The sequence below is a fragment of the Elephantulus edwardii genome, unplaced genomic scaffold, assembly GCF_000299155.1.
Source record: "Elephantulus edwardii isolate Elephantulus edwardi_28Jun2011 unplaced genomic scaffold, EleEdw1.0 scaffold00220, whole genome shotgun sequence".
Lineage (NCBI taxonomy): Eukaryota > Metazoa > Chordata > Mammalia > Macroscelidea > Macroscelididae > Elephantulus > Elephantulus edwardii.
The window spans coordinates 2,625,334-2,645,212 of record NW_006399970.1 but is presented as its reverse complement, the minus strand read 5'-3'; the positions used below and the strand labels follow the sequence as shown (position 1 = coordinate 2,645,212).

At 41.2% G+C, this 19,879-nt stretch overlaps 1 protein-coding gene across 1 annotated transcript in view; it reads left to right on the top strand.

Annotated features, from left to right (window-relative positions):
* Positions 1–13,852, top strand: part of LOC102856808 (mast/stem cell growth factor receptor Kit-like) — a 128,203-nt gene extending 114,351 nt beyond the window's left edge. The window contains exons 14-21 of the mRNA XM_006898087.1: positions 828–978; positions 3,311–3,402; positions 4,280–4,407; positions 5,824–5,946; positions 10,212–10,323; positions 10,422–10,521; positions 11,281–11,386; positions 13,724–13,852. Of these exons, the coding sequence (XP_006898149.1) occupies positions 828–978; positions 3,311–3,402; positions 4,280–4,407; positions 5,824–5,946; positions 10,212–10,323; positions 10,422–10,521; positions 11,281–11,386; positions 13,724–13,852 (941 nt within the window). The remainder of the gene's footprint in view (positions 1–827; positions 979–3,310; positions 3,403–4,279; positions 4,408–5,823; positions 5,947–10,211; positions 10,324–10,421; positions 10,522–11,280; positions 11,387–13,723) is intronic.
* Positions 13,853–19,879: the final 6,027 nt, after the last annotated feature.

The window sequence follows — 19,879 nt, the reverse complement described above, 5'->3', positions numbered from 1 at the left end:
CACACCCCCCTCCCCTAAATGGGGCAAACCTTTTACAATTACCAATTCGGAAGCATTAGTGGAAGCTTCCATCAAGCGTCTGTGATGTTTGCAGAGAGCACTTTCAGTCCAAGGGAACAAAGAATGGGAAACAGTGACTGTTCCTCAAATTCTGTATAGATTCACGGGCAAGTTGACAGCTTTATAGGATTTCTTAACGCAGCCCCCACAAGGGTTGCTTAACTGCATCATGAATTGTTCATGAGCAATTGCTCCCTAAATTAATTGGTTGCCTATTACCTCGGAGCTGCCGCTCCAGGCGTTTGTCACACTGAGGTATCCCTTGACTGGCGAGACGCAGAACACAGGTGATGCCCTGTTACCGCGGGTTGTCACCTAATTTCCAGTCTTGTCTCAGCTGGCTGTTCCAGGCGGTTAGTTTTCCCCATTATGCCACAGTTTGTGCTCTTCATCATTTCCATAATAACCGTACAGAGAGGGTGGGAAGCCCCACTGTAAACAGAATCAAATCACAGGATTCTTGTAGGAAGGCCAATAATCATACAATATAGTCTGAAGGCCTAACTTCTGCCTATAAAACCAGGCCCCAAACACCAACCTCCCTTACTAATTCAGGTAAAAGACTTGCTTGTTAGCTTTATGCTACATGATAATGCTGCTTTTTGATAAGCACTGTTCATAGATAGGATTGTATTGGCATTAAGTAGATTTATCCATTTAAGCTGGGTTCTAATGACCAGGACTGCTACCCCTGGGTGTTTTTAATGTGAGTCCAAATTATCTACCCGTGTCATCTCTTTTCTTAACCTTTTCTTCTGTGCTTACAGGGCCCACCCTGGTCATTACAGAATATTGTTGCTATGGTGATCTTTTGAATTTTTTGAGACGGAAACGTGATTCATTTATTTGCTCCAAGCAGGAAGATCAGGCAGAAGCAGCACTTTATAAGAACCTTCTTCATTCAAAGGAGGCCTCAGTGTGGTAAGGCCAATTTACATAAGTAGTCTGCTGTTGACAGGCAGTTCATGGGGTCATAAGGGTTTGCAATCAAGGCTGATTCTTAAAAAAAAATGAACTGAGGTGCCAAATCAGAATTATTAAATAATTTAAATGTGATTAACAGTGTGGAAAAGTTCAAATAGTGTTTTTAAAGATTGGAATAATCTTATAATCTTGGGCTTGTTTTTTTGGCTGGGAGCTTGTTTGGGTTTTTTTCTTTATTTTTTAAAATGAGTCTTTGGGTGTTCCCCCACCCCCCTGCTTTCATTCGGTCGCGTTGAGTAAATTCTATACCTGTTCGTCTTACCACAGCTCTGTTCTTGTGTGTCTTTGCATTTGTACCACGGAGCTTAGTACTACATGCATCTTCACAGGGAGATACTGTTTATGCAGAAGATGCTAAAAGCTATCAAGTTGTCACAGTAAATTCTTTTAAAACCTTTAACAGAAATGGTAAAGTGCTCAGAAACCTCCACCATAGCTTTCTCTCCCTCCACCTCAGAATGATTTCTATATTCCTTGCTTTTCCCCCCCTTCCACGCCTCATACTACAAAAAAGTATAACCACTCTGCCACATTAAGAATAATCTGTACCTTATTCTTATTTCTTCTGTCATTGGTAACTTTCTGAAATTGAGTGATGTCTGAAGAGCTCCAAGTTGTTTTAAGGTGAATTAGTTAGCCTTACAACTGGAAATCAATTCCTCTGCTAATCCATGCCCATTTGTTCATTCCTAGTGCTGTTAAGGTTCACCTCTTAGGAAGATGGCCAGGTTTACTCAGCCGGACCAGAGTCCCAATTATCAACCTCAATTCTTCTCTGCTTTGTATTTCTATAATTGTACAGTGGATACCTGTTGTGCTTTTTTTTTTTTTTTATTCATTTATGTTTTCAGAGCCTTGTCTCCTGAGCTCTTACCACCTAGCTCTCGAAGGAGACTTCAATGAATATTATGAATGGATAGTTACCACTTAAAGAACTTGGTAGTTAGTGGTGGTGGTGGTGGTTGTGTACCATGGAGTTAAAACAGACCCGTAGCTGACCCCGGAGTGGATTTTCAGAGGCAGTTAATGGCACGAGAAGAGATTGTCCATTCTTCTCCCGTGGAGCAGCTGCTGGATTTGAACCACATGACTTCTTGCCATTAGGCCACTAGAGCGCCACAATGACTACTAGCCAAGAGACTGGAGGTTTGAACCTACCCATTGACTTCACAGAAGCAAGACCTGACATTCTGCTTCTGGAAAAATTATAATTTAGAAAATCCCAGTCTCTGCCCCAATCCTACAACGTCTGATGGTATCTTTTCTCAGTTGAAAATCAACTCTGTGGCAGCCAGCAGTGATGAGGATGGTATCTGTATCTCTGGCTGAAGTTAAAAAATTCCAGGTGAAGCTTTCAGGGATCCCCTCTCACCCTCCCCATCACCCCCCTCCCCACTCTGTAAAATGGAATCGTTTCAAGTTGTAAATTTGGGGCAAACCATCATTTCTGTTGGTTTCTCCAAAGCCTACGTTCTTTGTAGAAAGAAATGAACCACCTTGCCTTCTTTCTGTAATCTTGGCTCCTATATATTTTTTCACGTTTTGAAATAATGGACCAAATTGCTCAATCCTGGGTAGTATTCTTTGTACTTTGGGATCCCATATGGAACTGGAACCACCAGCACACTCAGAGGAGATTGTTGTCATGGTGTTTCTATGCTAATCAGAAGCAGGAAGTACTAGAAATCTTGAAGAGTCTCCAGCCAAATGTTGCAGATTCAAGAGGTCCAGATGGTTCAGAAAATCATCCAAATTATTGGTGTTTATCTGAACCAAATTTGATTTTTTTTAAAACCTTTTCCCATCAGTCGCTATATGTTAACAATTTCTGCCTGCCTTCCCCATGACGTGTCTCAGAAGTCCTTGTTCTCTGTCTCTCTTTCATCTTACCTGGTCTCTTGGGTCCAATTTAGAGAGTTGAAAGTAATGTGGAATAATGTTTTGTCTCTTCCCCTTGTTAGATGTATAGTGTCAAGAAAAGGGACATTTCGAACACCAGGCCTCTCTGTTAGTGAATGTGAAAGAGGCTATCTGATTCCTGGGGTTAGAATATTAATGATGAATAATAAAAACTCAAATCCTCTCAAACAAGACTTTCAAACTCTTTGTTGTGACTTGACACTCTTTCTTTAAATAAAATCAACCCAATATATAATTCAAAAGGGAGGGAGGTGAGAGGGGACGGAGCCTGCCTGATGAATGACTGTCTCTGCCTCAGTGCCCATTCTGTCCGGTCATAACTTGGTCAATGTTTCCTCTCTCCCAGCAGTGACAGTACTAATGAGTACATGGACATGAAACCTGGAGTTTCTTATGTTGTCCCAACCAAAGCAGAGAAAAGGAGATCTGCCAGAATAGGTGAGTGCTTTTCAATCAGTAACAGTGATTTCATTTACAAGGGATTTAAATGGGCCACATGATCAGCATTTGACCACTAGCCAAGAATGACAGTACTATAGAAAAAAGTGTTCTTCCCTACAGATTCCAGGCAAGAGAGCTCTCTATTCTAACCCCATTCAGAATTCCCGTGAGTTGGAATTAACCTGATGGCATTTGAGTTGGGGTTTTGTAGAGTTGGAAGTGACAGCCCTGCATTATAGTAGAGTCCGGGGGCTGTCAGCAAGTGTTTGTGGTAAAAGCATGTGTTTCTGTATCTGATCCTTACACCACCTGCCATCTTCTTTTCAACTATTCCATCTCCCTAGGATTTTGGAACTCAGTCCACGATTGTGAATGTAAGCTTTGACATTGCTTTAAAATTTGCCTAGTGATTGGCCTGAAAGTTCATATTAATTCATTCTTTCCCAGTCTTTAGTGTTATTGTTGCTATTATCTTTTCTTTCCCCAACCTTTAAGGTTGTCAATGGAGAATAGTTTTCTAAAACATAATGAATGGGAAATGATTGTATGAAACACAAGGTGAGTGAAGGATTGTGTGAAACACAATGTATATGAACATTGTAAGAATACAATACAGAATAAAAAGGAAAAAACCCAAAAAACCTCAAACTCATTATTTTTTAATTGGAATTGACTTATGACTGAGCCTCCACTGAATTTCAGTGGCTATCCATCTCCCTGGAGAAGTTTGCCCCTCTTTTTCCCCAATAAGCTACGGGTGGATTCAAACCACCAGAGAAGTGCATCCTTTGGGTCTATTTCCCTGTGGACAACACTGCCAGAGCTGCCCGCTAGTAAGGATTTAATGCTCAGAGTATCTCTCGCCTTCTGACAGGCTCATACATAGAACGAGATGTGACCCCCGCCATCATGGAGGATGACGAGTTGGCTCTGGACCTTGAAGATTTGCTGAGCTTTTCTTATCAGGTGGCAAAGGGCATGGCTTTCCTCGCCTCAAAGAATGTGAGTAGGGGGTGCCTCTCAGAGGAAGTCCCTTTCCCCTTTCTGCCTTTCAAATTGGAGCATTTTAGAGCCATAGTTAGAACACAGGATTGTCATTTTGATGTGCAGTAACCAAAGTAGAGGAAATATAGTTTTTTCATCTTCTGACTGCTGTCTCCTTGGAATTCGTGTTCTAATTTACAAGCTTTAAAGTGCAAGCCTGTCTAAATGAGCTTTTCATGAATATTTTTATATGCAATGAATTAATTTGAAACTTTTAGGCTTTTAGGATATAGGAGTTACCCTTCGATAACAGAGAAATAATAACTTTTGTCAATAAAATGAAGAGGCCCTTATGTAGTTTCTGTGTTTGGATGAAGCAGATACTTGTGTTTTCTTGAAGTCAGATCCTCAAATACTGCATGTATGGTGTGTGAAGTGTGGGAAGTTAAGGCTTGGAGAGAATAATGTGCATTTGGGAAAAGGATCCTGAAGAGGGTGAAACCAGGCTACACCTTGGAAGCCAGGATTTTGAAGCTCAGTCTCACATACTTTGGGCATGTGGTCAGGAAGGACCAGTGCCTGGAGAGGGACATCATGCTTGGAAGGGTGGAGGACACAACACAGGAGAGAAAGACCCAGGATGAGAAGGATTGACACAGTAGCTGGGGTATGGGGGTAGGTGTGTCAGAGACAGTGAGACTGACTCAGCATAGAGCAGGGTTCAGAGCTATGGTACATAGAGGTCAGTATAAGTCACAGGTAAGTTGATGGCACATAACAACAGCCATCATCACCAGTGAAGGATGGAATAATCAAAACAAGGAGCACAGTCTCTGGAAGGGTGAGAGGAATTCCTCTGGGCATGAGACAGGCAGGATAGGATAAGGCTACTGCTCCTGTCCTCAGGCATCATTAGTGACATTTCCAGACAATTACCAAACTAAAAGGGGATGTAGGGTGGCTGAAATAAAGAGCTTCTTCCTCGTGTCCTTGGAAGATGTCAAACCGAAGTTGTGAAGACATTTTAGAAACTCTATAAAAGGACATTCAAAGAGCTGCATGTGAAAGGAAATTTCCTTTTAAAAAATGTTACAAGACTCCTTATAATGTATTTTCCTATGAATCAGACAGTTCTGATAAGACAGAAGGGGATGTGGGGGAAAAGACATTTAATAGGGGACGGTTTTTGTTAGTGATTTTAATAATTACAGTCCCAACAATGGGAAACAAAATGTGATCATTCAAGACAAAGGTGGGATTTTTTTTTTTTTAATTCTGATGCATGGAATAGTAAAGATGTGAAATCAAAGTATTGGATTTTTAGAATATAAGTAGCTCTAATGTTAAAAATAGTTCTCACTTTTTAAAAGTTAAAAAGTTAAAATGATTTTAATTTATATATATATAAAATCTTTTTCTCCCTCAACTTAATAGTGCATTCACCGAGACTTGGCAGCTAGAAACATCCTCCTCACTCATGGCCGAATCACAAAGATCTGCGATTTTGGTCTAGCCAGAGACATCAAGAATGATTCCAATTACGTGGTCAAAGGGAATGTGAGTATCCGTCGCTTGTCGACAGCCAAGGCAAAGATCTTCAAGTTTGAATTTTGATCACAATTACCTTCTCTCATTGTCATAATGCAGATCCTACCTTGAGAGGTAGCTGGCATTTCAGGAGTCAAATTAAGCATACTTCAGCAAAATTTTCATGGCATGCTGAACATTACTACAACTAACATTCCGATAATAGAATTCTTCATTCTAATTGTGTAATTATGGGGCATGCAGAGGAAACAGAAATAGCCTTAATTTTCATGATAGCCTGAGAATAGCAATGAACTCAATTTTGTTCAAGTGTAACAAATGTGGACTTGAAGGTCACAGCAGGAGAAAGTTGAGTAGTTGATTTTTTGGTGGCTTTTTTTTTTTTTTTTGAGATTGACATGCTATGTGGGAAAGATTAAACTCTAAGATAATAATGCTTAGCACTGACTATATAGTTTGTGAGATCTTGTCATCAACAGAGACATGAGATGGGCTTATGAGCTATACTTTGTTTATAGACCATAAACACTGCCGTTTAGTCATTTCTTATTCACAGCCATTCTCTCTGGTTTCTTGGGCCATAAATCTTTATAGGAAGAGGCTACCTCCTTGTTCTTGAGAACTTGCTGGTAGGTTCGAACCATTGACCTTTCAGTTAGTAAGGCAACACATAGCGCACTATGATACCACAGTTCCCTATAGGACATCTCTGGCTCATTGTCACTGAGTTGGACCCCCCCACACACACACACACACCTGTACCTCCATTGGGTTTTCAAGGCTGTAAATGATGGGAAAGGAGATTGCTAGTCTTTCTCTTGAGTTACTCATTGCTCATCTATCTCTTGAGGAGTTTCCAATAAATCCCTGCTGCCAGAGAGGGCAACCTTTAGGTTAGCGGTTCAACTCCCTACAGATACACCACCAGAGCTTCCTGCTTATAGAACATAGGGATTGTTACCTCAAAGTGCTTTGATTTCTTTGCCAGTTTTAACTCTATCCTCAGAATATATTGTTGTTGTTGTTAGGTGTCATAGAGTTGGAGCAGGTTCAAAGCTGACCCTCCAACTGGTTTTTGGAGGCTGTAAATGGCACTGGAAGAGATTATCAATCTTTCTACTGCAGAGCAGCTGTTGGATTCAAACTTTTTAGCTTTTGGTTGATAGTGCAACTCCTTATCTATCAGGCCACTAGAACTTCCTTCAGAACAAACACTTGGCCTGGAATGCAGTGTCTTCTCATTGACTTGGAGACAGTGAGGCGTGGTCTGTTTTAGTGATTATGTCTGAGGTAACACAGATCACCAAAGGCTGAAACAGCCCATATTTCTCCAGAGAGAAAGCCCCCTCCTGGCGTCATAGTTAATTAAGCATTAAGCTGCTAACTAAAAGGTCAATTTTCAACCCCATCAACTGCTCTGAGGGAAAAAGACCTGTGATCTCTCATAATGCTTCACAGCTTAGAAGCCCTATGGGACCATTCTGCTCTGTCCTCCAAAGACAGTTACATATCAGATGTCAGAACGAACTTAGTAACATTAGCATGGGAAGCCATATAGTTCTGAATATACGTTTTCTAAAGCCTATTTCTCCAGATCTGTTTCCACACTTCACATTTCCTCTTGGAGGTGATGTTTTTGTCCCTTACCATAATATAATATGTTCTCTGCAATAACGGTGCTATCTCTGTTGGCAGACTTCATACTATCTCTTTAATCATTACTCTATCTCTGGCTTTTGTGGAAACGTTGAGTTTATCTCCTAACCAAAGCGTGCTTTTATATAAAAGTTCCTCTAGGGCTAGATTTCATCATCATGAGTGTTAATAAGCAAACTTCTCTACATCCTGATGTAATAGCTGGAGGAGGAATAGAGAGAAGTAGCTCAGTATCTCGACCTGGATGTTGACCAAAGGACGAGGGGAAGAGCTGGTGGACTCTGGGCACCGTCTTGCTCTGTTTGAATCTGGGCTTCATTATTTAATTGCTTTATGACATTTGGGAAGAACATATCTAAAATTTGAGGTTTTGCATCTTGGGAATAATCTCATTTTGTGCAAAATGGTTGTGAGGATAAAGTGACTTGGTATACATCAAATGTTTAGAATAGAGCTTGGCGTGTCATAGCTAATGTGTGTATAGCACATATTCCTCTTATTGGGTTTTTTAATAGATGTCTTATTTGGAATTCTGGTGCTGCAGTTCCTGGCCAGTTATGCTGCTGACCATATAATGATTATGGTGCCTCTGGTGTTTCTAATTTACTAGAGGTTCCACGGGAGAAAAATGGGCAGTTTCCTCCCATGCAATTTACAGCCTCCGAAAACATTGGAGGATCAGCTATGGGTTGGTTCCAACTCCATGGCAATGAGTTTGTGTTTATTTAGAATTTAAATAGTCATGGCAGTGGTTATACTCCAACTTCTCTTTGGCTTATTGTTGCTTGGCAATTTTAGTGGAAATTCACAAGCGTTACTAGACCCTACTGGGATTTCAGATTGTGAACTTTAGCTCAAGTCAGTGGAATGAACCAATCACAGATGTCACTTTCGCAAGGCAGTTGAGTAAGGAGAATATACGGGGCCAGTACAAGTTTTAGTGCTCCAAAATTCACGTGGCAGCCATCTGGGGTCTCCTTGTTTGAGCTCCCTGTGAGTTCTGTTCTGTGAAAGGTCTTCCCTTCTACATGGCCTCTTCATCATGTTAATGCCAGGGCTCCTTATGGTAAAACTCAATGATGGCTTGTGAGAGTATGGATTTAAATCCACAGAATCAAATAGGTCACAATTCCAAGGAAACCAATTACTTTGAAATGAAGCTATCACAACATTAACAAGTAAACTTGTGGTACAGCAATACACGTGCTCTATCATGTGTAACTGGATCTAGGATGAATTGATACAGTGACTTCAAGACTTCATGTGAATTCAGTGAGATGTGATGGGTAAAGCACAGCCCTGTCTGACTCATTAGTATCTGAAGAAGCACCTCACATAGCAAACACTTGATACATGTGAGTTGCTCGTGACGATAATGACTAGTTTGAGGTGGTGAGTGGCAGTGTCAAGGTCAGTTAAATTCAGCTGTAGCCTACATCTTGATATTCCACTAACATTGATCTAAACTTTCCCTGACAATTCCTCTTGTAGATAATCTGGATTCCTGGATGCTAAGAAGGCCGTTCTGGTGATGGTCAGTAGTGAGTTACCTTGCTACCCTAAACAAAGGTCCCACCTTTCCAAGTGGTTCTTCTTTCTAAAGAAAGACGTTACACATTATAGCCTCAAAAACCTGACGGAGGTTGGCTCTGAGTCAGAAGCAACTTGATGACAGTGAGTTAGGCATTAGTTAATATCGCATAATAAGCCAAGTATCTTAAAATCTTCCCCTTCATCCATTTGGGATTGAGAACTGTGAAGACAATTTTTCCCCCCCAGGCCTAAAGTTATTTTAGAAGAATGAAGAAAAAATATCAAACACAGCCCTAAATCCAACACTTCTTTGAAATTATGGTTGCTTTAGAAGCACAGTGGTTGTTGTTATTTTTGTTAGGTGCCATTGAGCCAACTACAACTACGAGTGACCCTATGAACCCTGCCTTTTTTGTGCCATCCGCATCATCTCTGATTTGCTTGAGCCCATTGTTGTCAGTGTGTCAGTTCATCTTGTTGAAGGTCTTCCTCAGTTTCCATAACCCTGCACCTTACTAAGCATGCTGTCTTTTTCCAAGGACTGACATTTCCTAACAATATGTCCATGTATGCCATTCACTAGTGACTAACAAATCACTGTTTTACTTAACGCCAATGGTAGTAGAGTCAAGATGACAGCCTCTCAATATTTCCTTCTGAAATGTGTGCTCTTAACCACTATGATACACCAATTCAATGTCTCTGGCTTTACAAATGAATACAAGCCGCTTATTGGAAGTTAGGGAGCTCAGGTGACATCATCACCAAAGACTTTTACCTCTCTGATTGTTTGAACCCACTAAAGGGAGAAAGATGAACAGTCTCTTCTCCCTTGTTCTACAGCCTTGGAAATCCAGTGGAGGGTCAACTATGACTCAGTTCTGACTCAACAGCAATGAAATTGTTTAATTATTCAGAAATCCACTCAGGTAGTCACTGAGTTAAATGGTAGTCTACCATGAAATGGTAGAGGAGTTCTCATCTCCATGTCTCAAACAAGAACAGCATCTCTAGAAATATTTTCTGTTCAGTCGTTGAACTTTTCTTAATTAACACTGTTGGATCTCTTCTACTGCCATTAACAGGCCCGACTCCCTGTGAAGTGGATGGCCCCTGAAAGCATTTTCAACTGTGTGTACACGTTCGAGAGTGACGTCTGGTCTTATGGGATTTTCCTGTGGGAGCTGTTCTCGTTAGGTGAGATGATTCTTGCCAAAGGCACCTTGATCAGACTCAGAGTCTCCAGGGTCCTGCTGGCTTGTGGCTAATGCGGATTTGCCCTGTTTGTACCTTAGGGAGCAGCCCCTACCCTGGAATGCCAGTCGATTCTAAGTTCTACAAGATGATCAAAGAAGGCTTCCGGATGTTCAGCCCTGAGCACGCACCTGCTGAAATGTAAGTGCCAAGCTGCTTTTTCTTCAGGAAAAAAGTTCCCTTTTGTTTATTATTGTAAGAGAAAACCAGATGTTGAGAATTGACACTGGCACAGCTTCGGATATCACTTGGTTATGTTCACAGGTCAAAATGTCATTTCTGTAGATTATCTTCATAATCTCTTGTCACAAAAAATACACAAAATGTCAATGGCATTTCACACATTTTACTATCAGTTGTTGGTAAAAGACATCATTTCTGTCAGCAAACGAGAGGAAGACACTCAACAAGATGGAATGATACAGTTAACAGTGGGCTGGAGCGTGTCAGAGATTGTGAGAGTCGGGCTGAGTACAGCACATGGCAAGGCTCAGATCTGTTGGTTTTGGGTCTCTGAGTTGTGGTAGACTCGGTGGCACCTAACAACAACAAGAAGTGCCATTTGGTCCCAGTCAGTTCCAACTCATGGCAATGTTGCATGTGTCAAGCTACACTTGCTGAACAGAATTTTCAATGATTACTTTTTGAAAGTCGATCTCCAGGCCTTTCTTTTGAGGCACTTCTAGATGACTTGAACTTTCAGACTTTCCTCTTATAGCTGAGAACCCTGACCATTTGCATTGCATACATGTGTGCATTTTACTTTATCTGCATGGCACTTAGCACATCTCGTTGCAACAGCCCTGGACTTATTATCTAAGTTGTCACACCAGAAGGCAGGTTAGGGGCATTGAAGCAAAGTAGGGGGCAGACCGTCACAAAAACATGATTGGTTCGTAGGTATGACATCATGAAGACCTGCTGGGATGCCGATCCTCTGAAGAGGCCAACTTTCAAACAGATGGTTCAGCTCATTGAGAAGCAGATTTCTGACAGCACCAATCATGTGAGTACATTCTGCCTGGGTAAAGAACTACCATTCTTTCCCCAGTACTAGGTGTATTCTTCCTCTCAGGCTGTGGGGCTTTATGTCTTGACCTCAGTCACTCATTCTTTCTTCGGTTCAGGGTCATGCCTTGAGCTTCCTTTAAAGAAGGAAAGCAATGAAAACCAGGTTGCTCCTTGAAGGCAAGGAGTTTGAAGCCCTGCCTCACTTACATCCATCATGGGTGACCCCTCTGGCATTTGAAACAGTGGTGGCATAGCTTTCAGCATCACAGCAACCCACCAAGACGGCAAACTGACAGACAAGTGCTGCAGTAATTAGAACACTGATAAACAAACAAGAATACTGATATCCAAGCTACAAAATAATTAGCAGTACGCCAGCTCTAAGGGAAGGCTTTCCATAATCTGTGGTTCTAGAGGAAGATCTTTATGTGCCTGATTCAGTCCGTGGTCTTTTCAGTCAATTGATATGCATCTGAAGCAGGGACAATGACTTTGGATGAGAGAAGAATTGATGCCTTTGAACTGTAGTGTTGGAGAAGGGTGCTGAAGATCCAATGGACTGCCAGAGAACAAACAACTATGTTTTGGAGAAGGTGGAGCCAGAGTGCTTGTTGGAGACAAAGATGATGTTTTGTCTCATATACTTTGAGCATGTTGTTGGGGGGATGCTAATCCTTGGAGAAGGGACATCGTGCTTGGCAAGATAGAGGGGTAGTGAAGAGAGAAAGACTCTTGACCAGGTGGGTTGACACAGTGACAGTGACAAGGGTGTCAGAGATTGTGAGGATGGCACTGGATAGTACAGTGTTCAGGTCGGTTGCTCATAGGGTCGCTATGGGTCATACTTGACTTGACGGCACAAAACAACAGCATGTTGAACTCGACTTGACGGCACCTACTGACAACATGCTCGAAGTATGTGAAGTATGTGAAGTGATTTTACTCTTCTTGCTTCTAAGGAGCACCCTGGCTACACCTTTTCCAAGACATACTTGTTTGTCCTTTTGCCAGTCTGAATTATTCAGCACTCTTCTCCAAGACCATAGTTCAAAGGCATCAATGCTTCTTCTCATCTTTAATTATTGCTCAACTTTCAGATGCATAGCAAGTAATAGAAAAGATCGTGCTTTGGATCCGGTGCACCTTAGTCTTTAAAGTGATACCATTACTCTCAAATAACATTTAATAACATTTGTTTATTTCACATAAATGAAATCATACATTATTTTTTCCTATTATGACTGAGGATTTTTCCCAGTGTGATGTTGTCAAGGTTTATACGTGATCCCTGACCAATTTTTGCTTTTGCTTTTTCAATTGGGAACAAGTAGTAAAATAAACTTTGTGAGGCTCAATGTCAAGAAGACAAAAGTTCTCACCACTGGACCAATCAGTAGCATCAGGATGGATTGTTCACAGCTTCAGTTTGCTCGGCTCCACAGTCAACACTCTTGGCACCAGTAGCCAGGAAATCAAAAAACGTATTGCGATGGGAAAGTCTGCAGTTAGGGACCTCTCTAAAGTACTCAAGAGCAACGGTGTCTCTCTGGAGACTAAGGTCCACCTGATACAGGCCATGGTTTTTGCAGTCACTTGTTATGCATCAGAGAGTTGGACAGTGACTAGGGAGGATAGAAGGAGAATTGACGCCTTTGAGCTATGGTGCTGGAGAAGAGTATTGAATGTACCATGGACTGCCAAGAAAACAAACAGATTCATTGTAGAGAGGATTAAACCAGGCTGCTCCTTGGGGGCAAGGATTCTGGGGCTTCGTCTGACATACTTTGGACATGTAAGGAGAGACAGGTCTTTAGAGAGGGACATCATGCTGGGTACCCTCTATGAGGTGGATTGATTCAGTGACTGGGGTAATCGGGATGGGTGTGTCAGAGGCAATGAGACTGGCACAGGATAGAGCACCGTTTAGGGCTGTTGTACATAGGGTCGCTATGAGTCGGAAACGACTCGGCGGCACATAACAACAACAACAACATCTTACTTTGTCAGTATACTTGGGGTTTTTTTGCTCCTGAAAATCTCAAACCAAATCCACTGCCATCAAGTTGCTTCTAACTCATAGCAACCCTCCACTGGATTGCTGAGGCTGTAAATCAAATCATAAGGAATAGACTACCTCCTCTTTCTCCCATGGTGCAGCTGGTGGATTTGAACCACCAGCCTTTTTTGTTTAGCCTCCCAGCCTGTCATGAACTATGCCTGCAGTGCACCCCAGGACTTATATCAACACCCATTACTTTGAACCCTGTAAAAGTGGTGTTGTTGCTGTGTTCATACAGGAGCTAACCTACTGATTATGCTTTTGTTTCTTCAGATTTACTCCAACTTTGCAAACTCCAACCCCAGCCCCAGCCCCATCCCTGCAGACCATTCAGTGCGAATCAACTCCGTGGGCAGCAGCGCCTCTTCCACCCAGCCTCTGCTTGTGCACGAAGACGCCTGAGGCAGAATGTGTGGACGGGGTCCCCCTTGCCAGGAGGATCCCATTCTTCTGGATCCTGTTTTGGTTTTGTTATTGTATTTTTGCTTTCGTCTTCGATCCCAAACCTGCCTTTCTGAGCACACTTTAGTGGTTGATGATCTTTATTGTCAGCCACCGCCCGGTTGCAAGGGTTAAAATCTGTATATAGGTATCCCTAGTAGCAAGGTAGTCTAGTAAACAGGGAAAGAATTAATTCTCACTGGGAGAATGTGAAGGGTTGGACACACTGGAGTCCTTTTGAAGGCTTTTCTGATGCTATTTCAAAAGTAAAGTTGATATTGTATTTGCATAAATTCTAGTAATCCCGTTTGCTCCTCCTAATTGCCCACAATGATATAATGATGCAATGCAATTAGAAAGCTGAAACCGAAGCCTTTTATGTGGAAAACAGAACGTTATTGCAACAAAAGGCACAAGTCTTTGACCATCTGGGCTTACAAAAACTAGTTCTGTGTGCTGGAAACGAGGCAGGGCCGTGGAAAATGTGCTGCCTGCGCACAGACAGACAAGCTTGCTGTGAACCACTTTGCGAGTTTTTGTGCTACTGACCTGGTTTTTAAATAAGAGTTCTCTTTTAAGGAGTAGAATTGGAGAGGAGGCCTCCCCAGCCAGCATTTGTACATACTCATCTATAAAAATAAATGTTCATACCTTAGAGGTGGGAGAGCCATCAGCAAGGTTTAGTTTTCTATCTACCTACCCTGGCACTGTGTCTGCAGTTGTAGGCATCAAATAAAGCCATACCAGTTTGTAGGAAACAGTTCTTTTTAAAATGGCCTTTTTTTAGGGGGGTAAAAAAAGCATAACTGCCAAGCAAAGCCTTGAGCATTCTCTGGTTTCGATCAATGAACTTGCTCTCCAGATTCTCCAGAATAAGCCGCTTTGAAAGGGCGCTGTACACAATGCATTTGCTGCCTTTTGATGAAAAGTTCCTGATTCACTGCTTGATCCCAGTAGGAGTAAAGAAACAGTCCTGTCTCAGTCTGGATTCTTATGTAGCAGGAAAGATCATTTCAGTCCAGCCTCCTTTATAGGCATGTCCTGGACATTGGGCCAGTATGTGTATATTTTTATATATATATATATAAAGAAGTGTGAATGTGTGTATGCGTGTAGACAAATATTTTGGGGGGGATATTCTTCCCTGAGCCCAAGAGGGTCCTTCAGTACCCAAGAAGTAACTTAGCTTGCAGCAGCAGCAACACTACTCACATTTCTCTTCACAGAGGTGTCAGGAATACCCTGCCAAAAGTTTCCATTGAGGAACGTAGGCAGGGCGCTTAACTACCTGCTTAGGTTGCATCCCACCTGCGCTCTAGGTGTTCTGCTGTTTATAGTCAACATACTGTAGCTGTTCCTTAGACTTTATTCTTGCTGCCGTCCCAATGAAGCATATTTAAGTTTGACCATTTAGGCGGTAGCCTGAATATTACTCTTCTTGTGAATTGCTCCCCCCGCCCTTCCCCTCATCACTGCCAACTGTAGAAATAAATGTGTACATGGCCAGGTTAGCATGTTGTCTTGTAAGATTCAGAGATGTCGTCTTCACGGTTTCCTCCCTTAGACTCCATGTAGAGAACTGTGCTCGTGAATCTGGAAATGACCATTTGCACTGGAGTCCTAGGCTCTTTGCACCTTTCCAAAGTTTATGGGTTTGGGGCTGTGTTGTCCTCGTAAGCGGTTGTGACTTTCCTTGTCTGAAGAATTCCTTGGCGTTTTCTTCCCTTTGACTTTCAGAAGAAAAGCGTGATTTTTATTATAAAACAGAAAGTGACTGTTCATTGTTGATGTCTAGGTATATTTCAGGGGCACTTCACTGAAAATTTGTCTTGGGTATTCTTGAAAGTTTATATTTTTATATTTTTTTTTTACATCAGATATTTCTTTGCAGTGGCTTACTGTTTGAAATTATTTTGTGGCTTTTTTTTTTTGTAAATATGGAAATGTAGCAATAATGTCTTTTGAATATTTCCAAGCCCATGAGTCCCTGAAAATATTTTTTATATATATATACATACAGTAACTTTATGTGTAAATATGTAAGAGGTGCAAGTTTAAAGAATGTTTCTGTTCTCTGTGTCCCCTCTACCCACCGTTACGTTGTTCAATTGTTGACAGTTCTAAATAATTCTAATAAAAATGTAAATATATAAATCAAATGTATGTTTTGATTTTTCCTTTTTATCTTAATTGAATTAAGCTTTAAAGCATTAATGTACATTCGTCTTAACAATAGAAAGTTTATAATTAATATACATGAGGTAGGAGCCAATGGATCGTACAGATGCTTAACGTGTGCAGGTGCTACTGAAATGTTAGAGTTCATTAAGAGGTATCACAGAAGAAAGGCCTGGCAATCTAGTTTTGAAAAATTAGCCATTGAACACCCTGTGAAGCAGAGTTCTCTCTGACACACATAGGTTCACCATGTGTCTGAGTCTCCATGGCAACTGGTATGTTTCGGATACATATAAAACTATTAGATCCCTAGAACTTATGTCCTTGTAGATTCGACAGACAGTGTTCACTATGTGAGCCCTAGTGACATAATGCATTGCATTTTGGTCTGCTAAACTGAAACGTTGAGAGTTCAAATCCACCAGAGAGAAAAATACACTGTCTCCTCTTGTTAAGATTTACAGTCTTGGAAACTTAATGGAAAGTCATGATGAGTTGGAACTGAAAACAGTCAGAGATGTGGGTTGGTTTTTTTTTATTTTCTTTTTAAGTATTTTTTAATTCCTTTCTGGTTTCTCTTCAAATTGTGTAATTCTTCCTTTGGTAACTATTCTTAAGTGCAAAGTCCCCATTTAAATTAAAAAATAACAGAAGACAACATTTTGGGAATTCTACACATGGCTAGGATTATTAAGAATTCCTGGTGTTACAAGCAGTTAAGCATTTGGCTGGAACTAACAGGTTGCTGGTTCAAGTCCACCCAGAGTAATTTGCTTTTCTAAGTATTACAGTGAAAAAAACACTATGGATTAGTAGTAACACTCAAAATTGCCATGAACCGAAAATGACACCATGACAACTAACAAGGATTTCTGTTATTAGCTAAGTTAATCAGGAAAGATATTTGTCAACAAAAATCATCAAATAAAAGCATTTGTACATGGCTCAATCTAATATCATCGGAGTGTTTCCTTTTAGAAGAGAATCTTTAAGAAATAATGTGAATGTTAGAAGCTATGCTGCAGCTCTGAAGGCATGCAGTTCGAATGCATCAGTTGCTGCACAGAAGGATAGGCATTTTTCTCCCATGTGATTAACTGCCTCTGAAAACCCTCTGGAGGGTCAGCTATGGAAAAAGGATGGTATTTGTCAGTGCAAAAAAAAATAATAGCATCTTTACATGGTTCAATTGAATGTAATTGACATGTTTGCTTTTAAAAAAGAATCTTTAAGAAAGAATATGCATGTTGTTTTTAGGTGCCATTGAGTCGACTGAAGCCCAGTGGTCTTATGTACAACAGATCTAGACCTTGGCCTATATCCTACACCATCCCTACCGTCTCTAATATGCTCAAGTCCATTGTGACAGTCACTGTACCACTCTACCTTGTGGAAGATCTTCCTCTTTTCCTGACCTTCCACCTTTGCCAGCATGATGTCTTTTTGCAAAGACTGGCACTTCTTGACTATATGTCCAAAGTATGTAAGATAAAATTTCCCCGTCCTCACCTCTAAGGACCACTCTTGTTCCACTTCCTCCAGACTTGGAGGCAGAACGTGAATAGCAACCAAATTCACAAGTTGGACATCAGAAATCCTGATAAAGTGGTTTGTATTTTTGTTGGCCTAAATTTTGAAGAGAGGTGCTTTTGCCATAAGGTCTTCATGCTTAATTTTCGTTGCTTCCAGGACAGAGGTTTGCTGCAGCATTTGCTTCGAGCTAGGTGCCGTGTTGCCTGTTATTTCCAGTAGATAGAACATCTTGGATGATGAGGGGTGGAGGGAGTGCTGTCCAGACCTGAGGAACTTTCAGAGATCCTGAGCTCAGAATGAACCATCCTAACCACTTAATCCTATTAAGAATGCACTGGCACAGGAAGTACTATCAGTCTTGACTTCTTTTTTGCCCTGACAGCTGTCTATTGAGAAGGAAGGAAAAAGGTCAAAGTTAACCTGTAAAGAACGAAATCCTTTTCCAATCAGAGGGAAATTGTGAGGCGAGAGGAATATTATGTGTCAATATTCCATGAAGAACAAACTCATATTTCAACAGATTATTTCCGTTTATTATCCACAGAAGTGAAGGCTAATTGACTATAAAATGAAGAAGTCATTTTGGAATGTTTCCAATGTCACTTTGCCACTCTCATAATCTGTGGAATCTTGAGTTAGAAGTGGGGGACAGGCCCTTAATCTTTGTTGTCTGTGGCTATTTCCCTAGCATTTCCCTAGTTTGCTGCTGAAGCCTCACCTCTGACTCATAGCTATCCTGTGTGCAACAGAACAATCACGCTGCCAGATCCTGTGCCATCCTCACAGTCTTCTCTGTGCTCCAGAAAATTGCTGCAGCCACTGCTAATCCATCTCTTTAAGAGTCTTCCTCCAATAGTAAAATCATAGCAGGGATTTAGTGTTCAGGTTCAAGTTGAGTTTCAGTGGTGTAAATCGTGCCTGTAGGACGCTATTGCTATATGAAGTTGGACAGAGGAAACTCTTGAAACTTCCATTCGAGAATAATGGTCCCTGTCTGCATGCATTAATGTGAATCTGTGAAGAGGACCTTGTTCATATGTCTTAATACATAATTAGTGCTCAAAAATGGTAACTTTTCCCATGGGAGCTTGACTAGGCTTATTAATTAGGATGGAAGAAGAGTGCTTCTGTGCTGCTGTAACCCCATTGTCACCCATATAGGATTATACATTCAAGAATTTGCATTTAATTGCCTTTCTAATAAATGCAAACAATACTGGACGGGTTTGCTGTGCAACTTCAGTTTGCTTGGAGATTATAGTACTTTATTAATAAATGCCAACATTTGAGCTAGGATTTCAACCTTCCTTACGAGGGTTTGCTTTTTGTCAAAACATCTACCACTTGTCCTGAGTAGATTTGAACTCAAAAGCAGCACGTTACCATGAATATATTTCATTCATCTTTACTTCTGTTCTCCATCTTTATCTCTGTTATCCATCTTCTCCCAGCAAGACCCCATCTTTCAAGACCAGCAAAGTCTCGACTGGATGCCATCTCTGAATACTCATGACACACACCAATTAGTCGACACTCCATTGTCATTATTTTGGATCTTATGTCCTCCCCAGCTTCCCTGTAAACAGGCTTAGAGGGAATTAACAAAATACCTACATGTGATAGGTGCCACTTATGCCAGTTGCTTGTTAAAAGATGTTGTTATGTGGACATGAAGAACTTAAAGTGCTTTCACTGCAGTGAATGGGACTCAAATGTAAATGGGCATCTGAATTCCCTACATGTGTAACAAATACCTAGTGTCCCTCTGCTGATATTTCCCCTCCCATGTTCCTCCAGACAAGGAGTCCTGGTGGCAGGTTACCAACCAAAAGGCCAATGGTCCTTGGAAGACAGAAGGACTGTCCTCTTGTAAAGATTTAGAGCCTCTAGACCCCAGTGGTCTCTATGAGTTGAAGCCAACTCAACAACAGTGGATTTTGGTTCACTTAGACATGACTCATCTATCACAGCAGTCTTTTCCATCTAGTCAAGGTACCTTGAATTCTCCAGGCAGTTGAATTCTCTAGCTGGTTAAAACTAGCTTAAGGAGAAAAACTTCCTGCCATATTTAAGTGATGTCTGCTATTTTTATTATGTGCTGTTGAGTCATCTGTGACCTGTAGTGACCCTATGTACAACAGCCTGTCCTGTCCTGAACCAGTCTCACTGACTCCAACACACTTACCCCCATTGCCCCAGGTACCGTATCAATCCATCTCATCTGGGGTCTTCCTCTCCTGTGAGGAACATGATGTCCATCTCTAAGGATCATGCCCA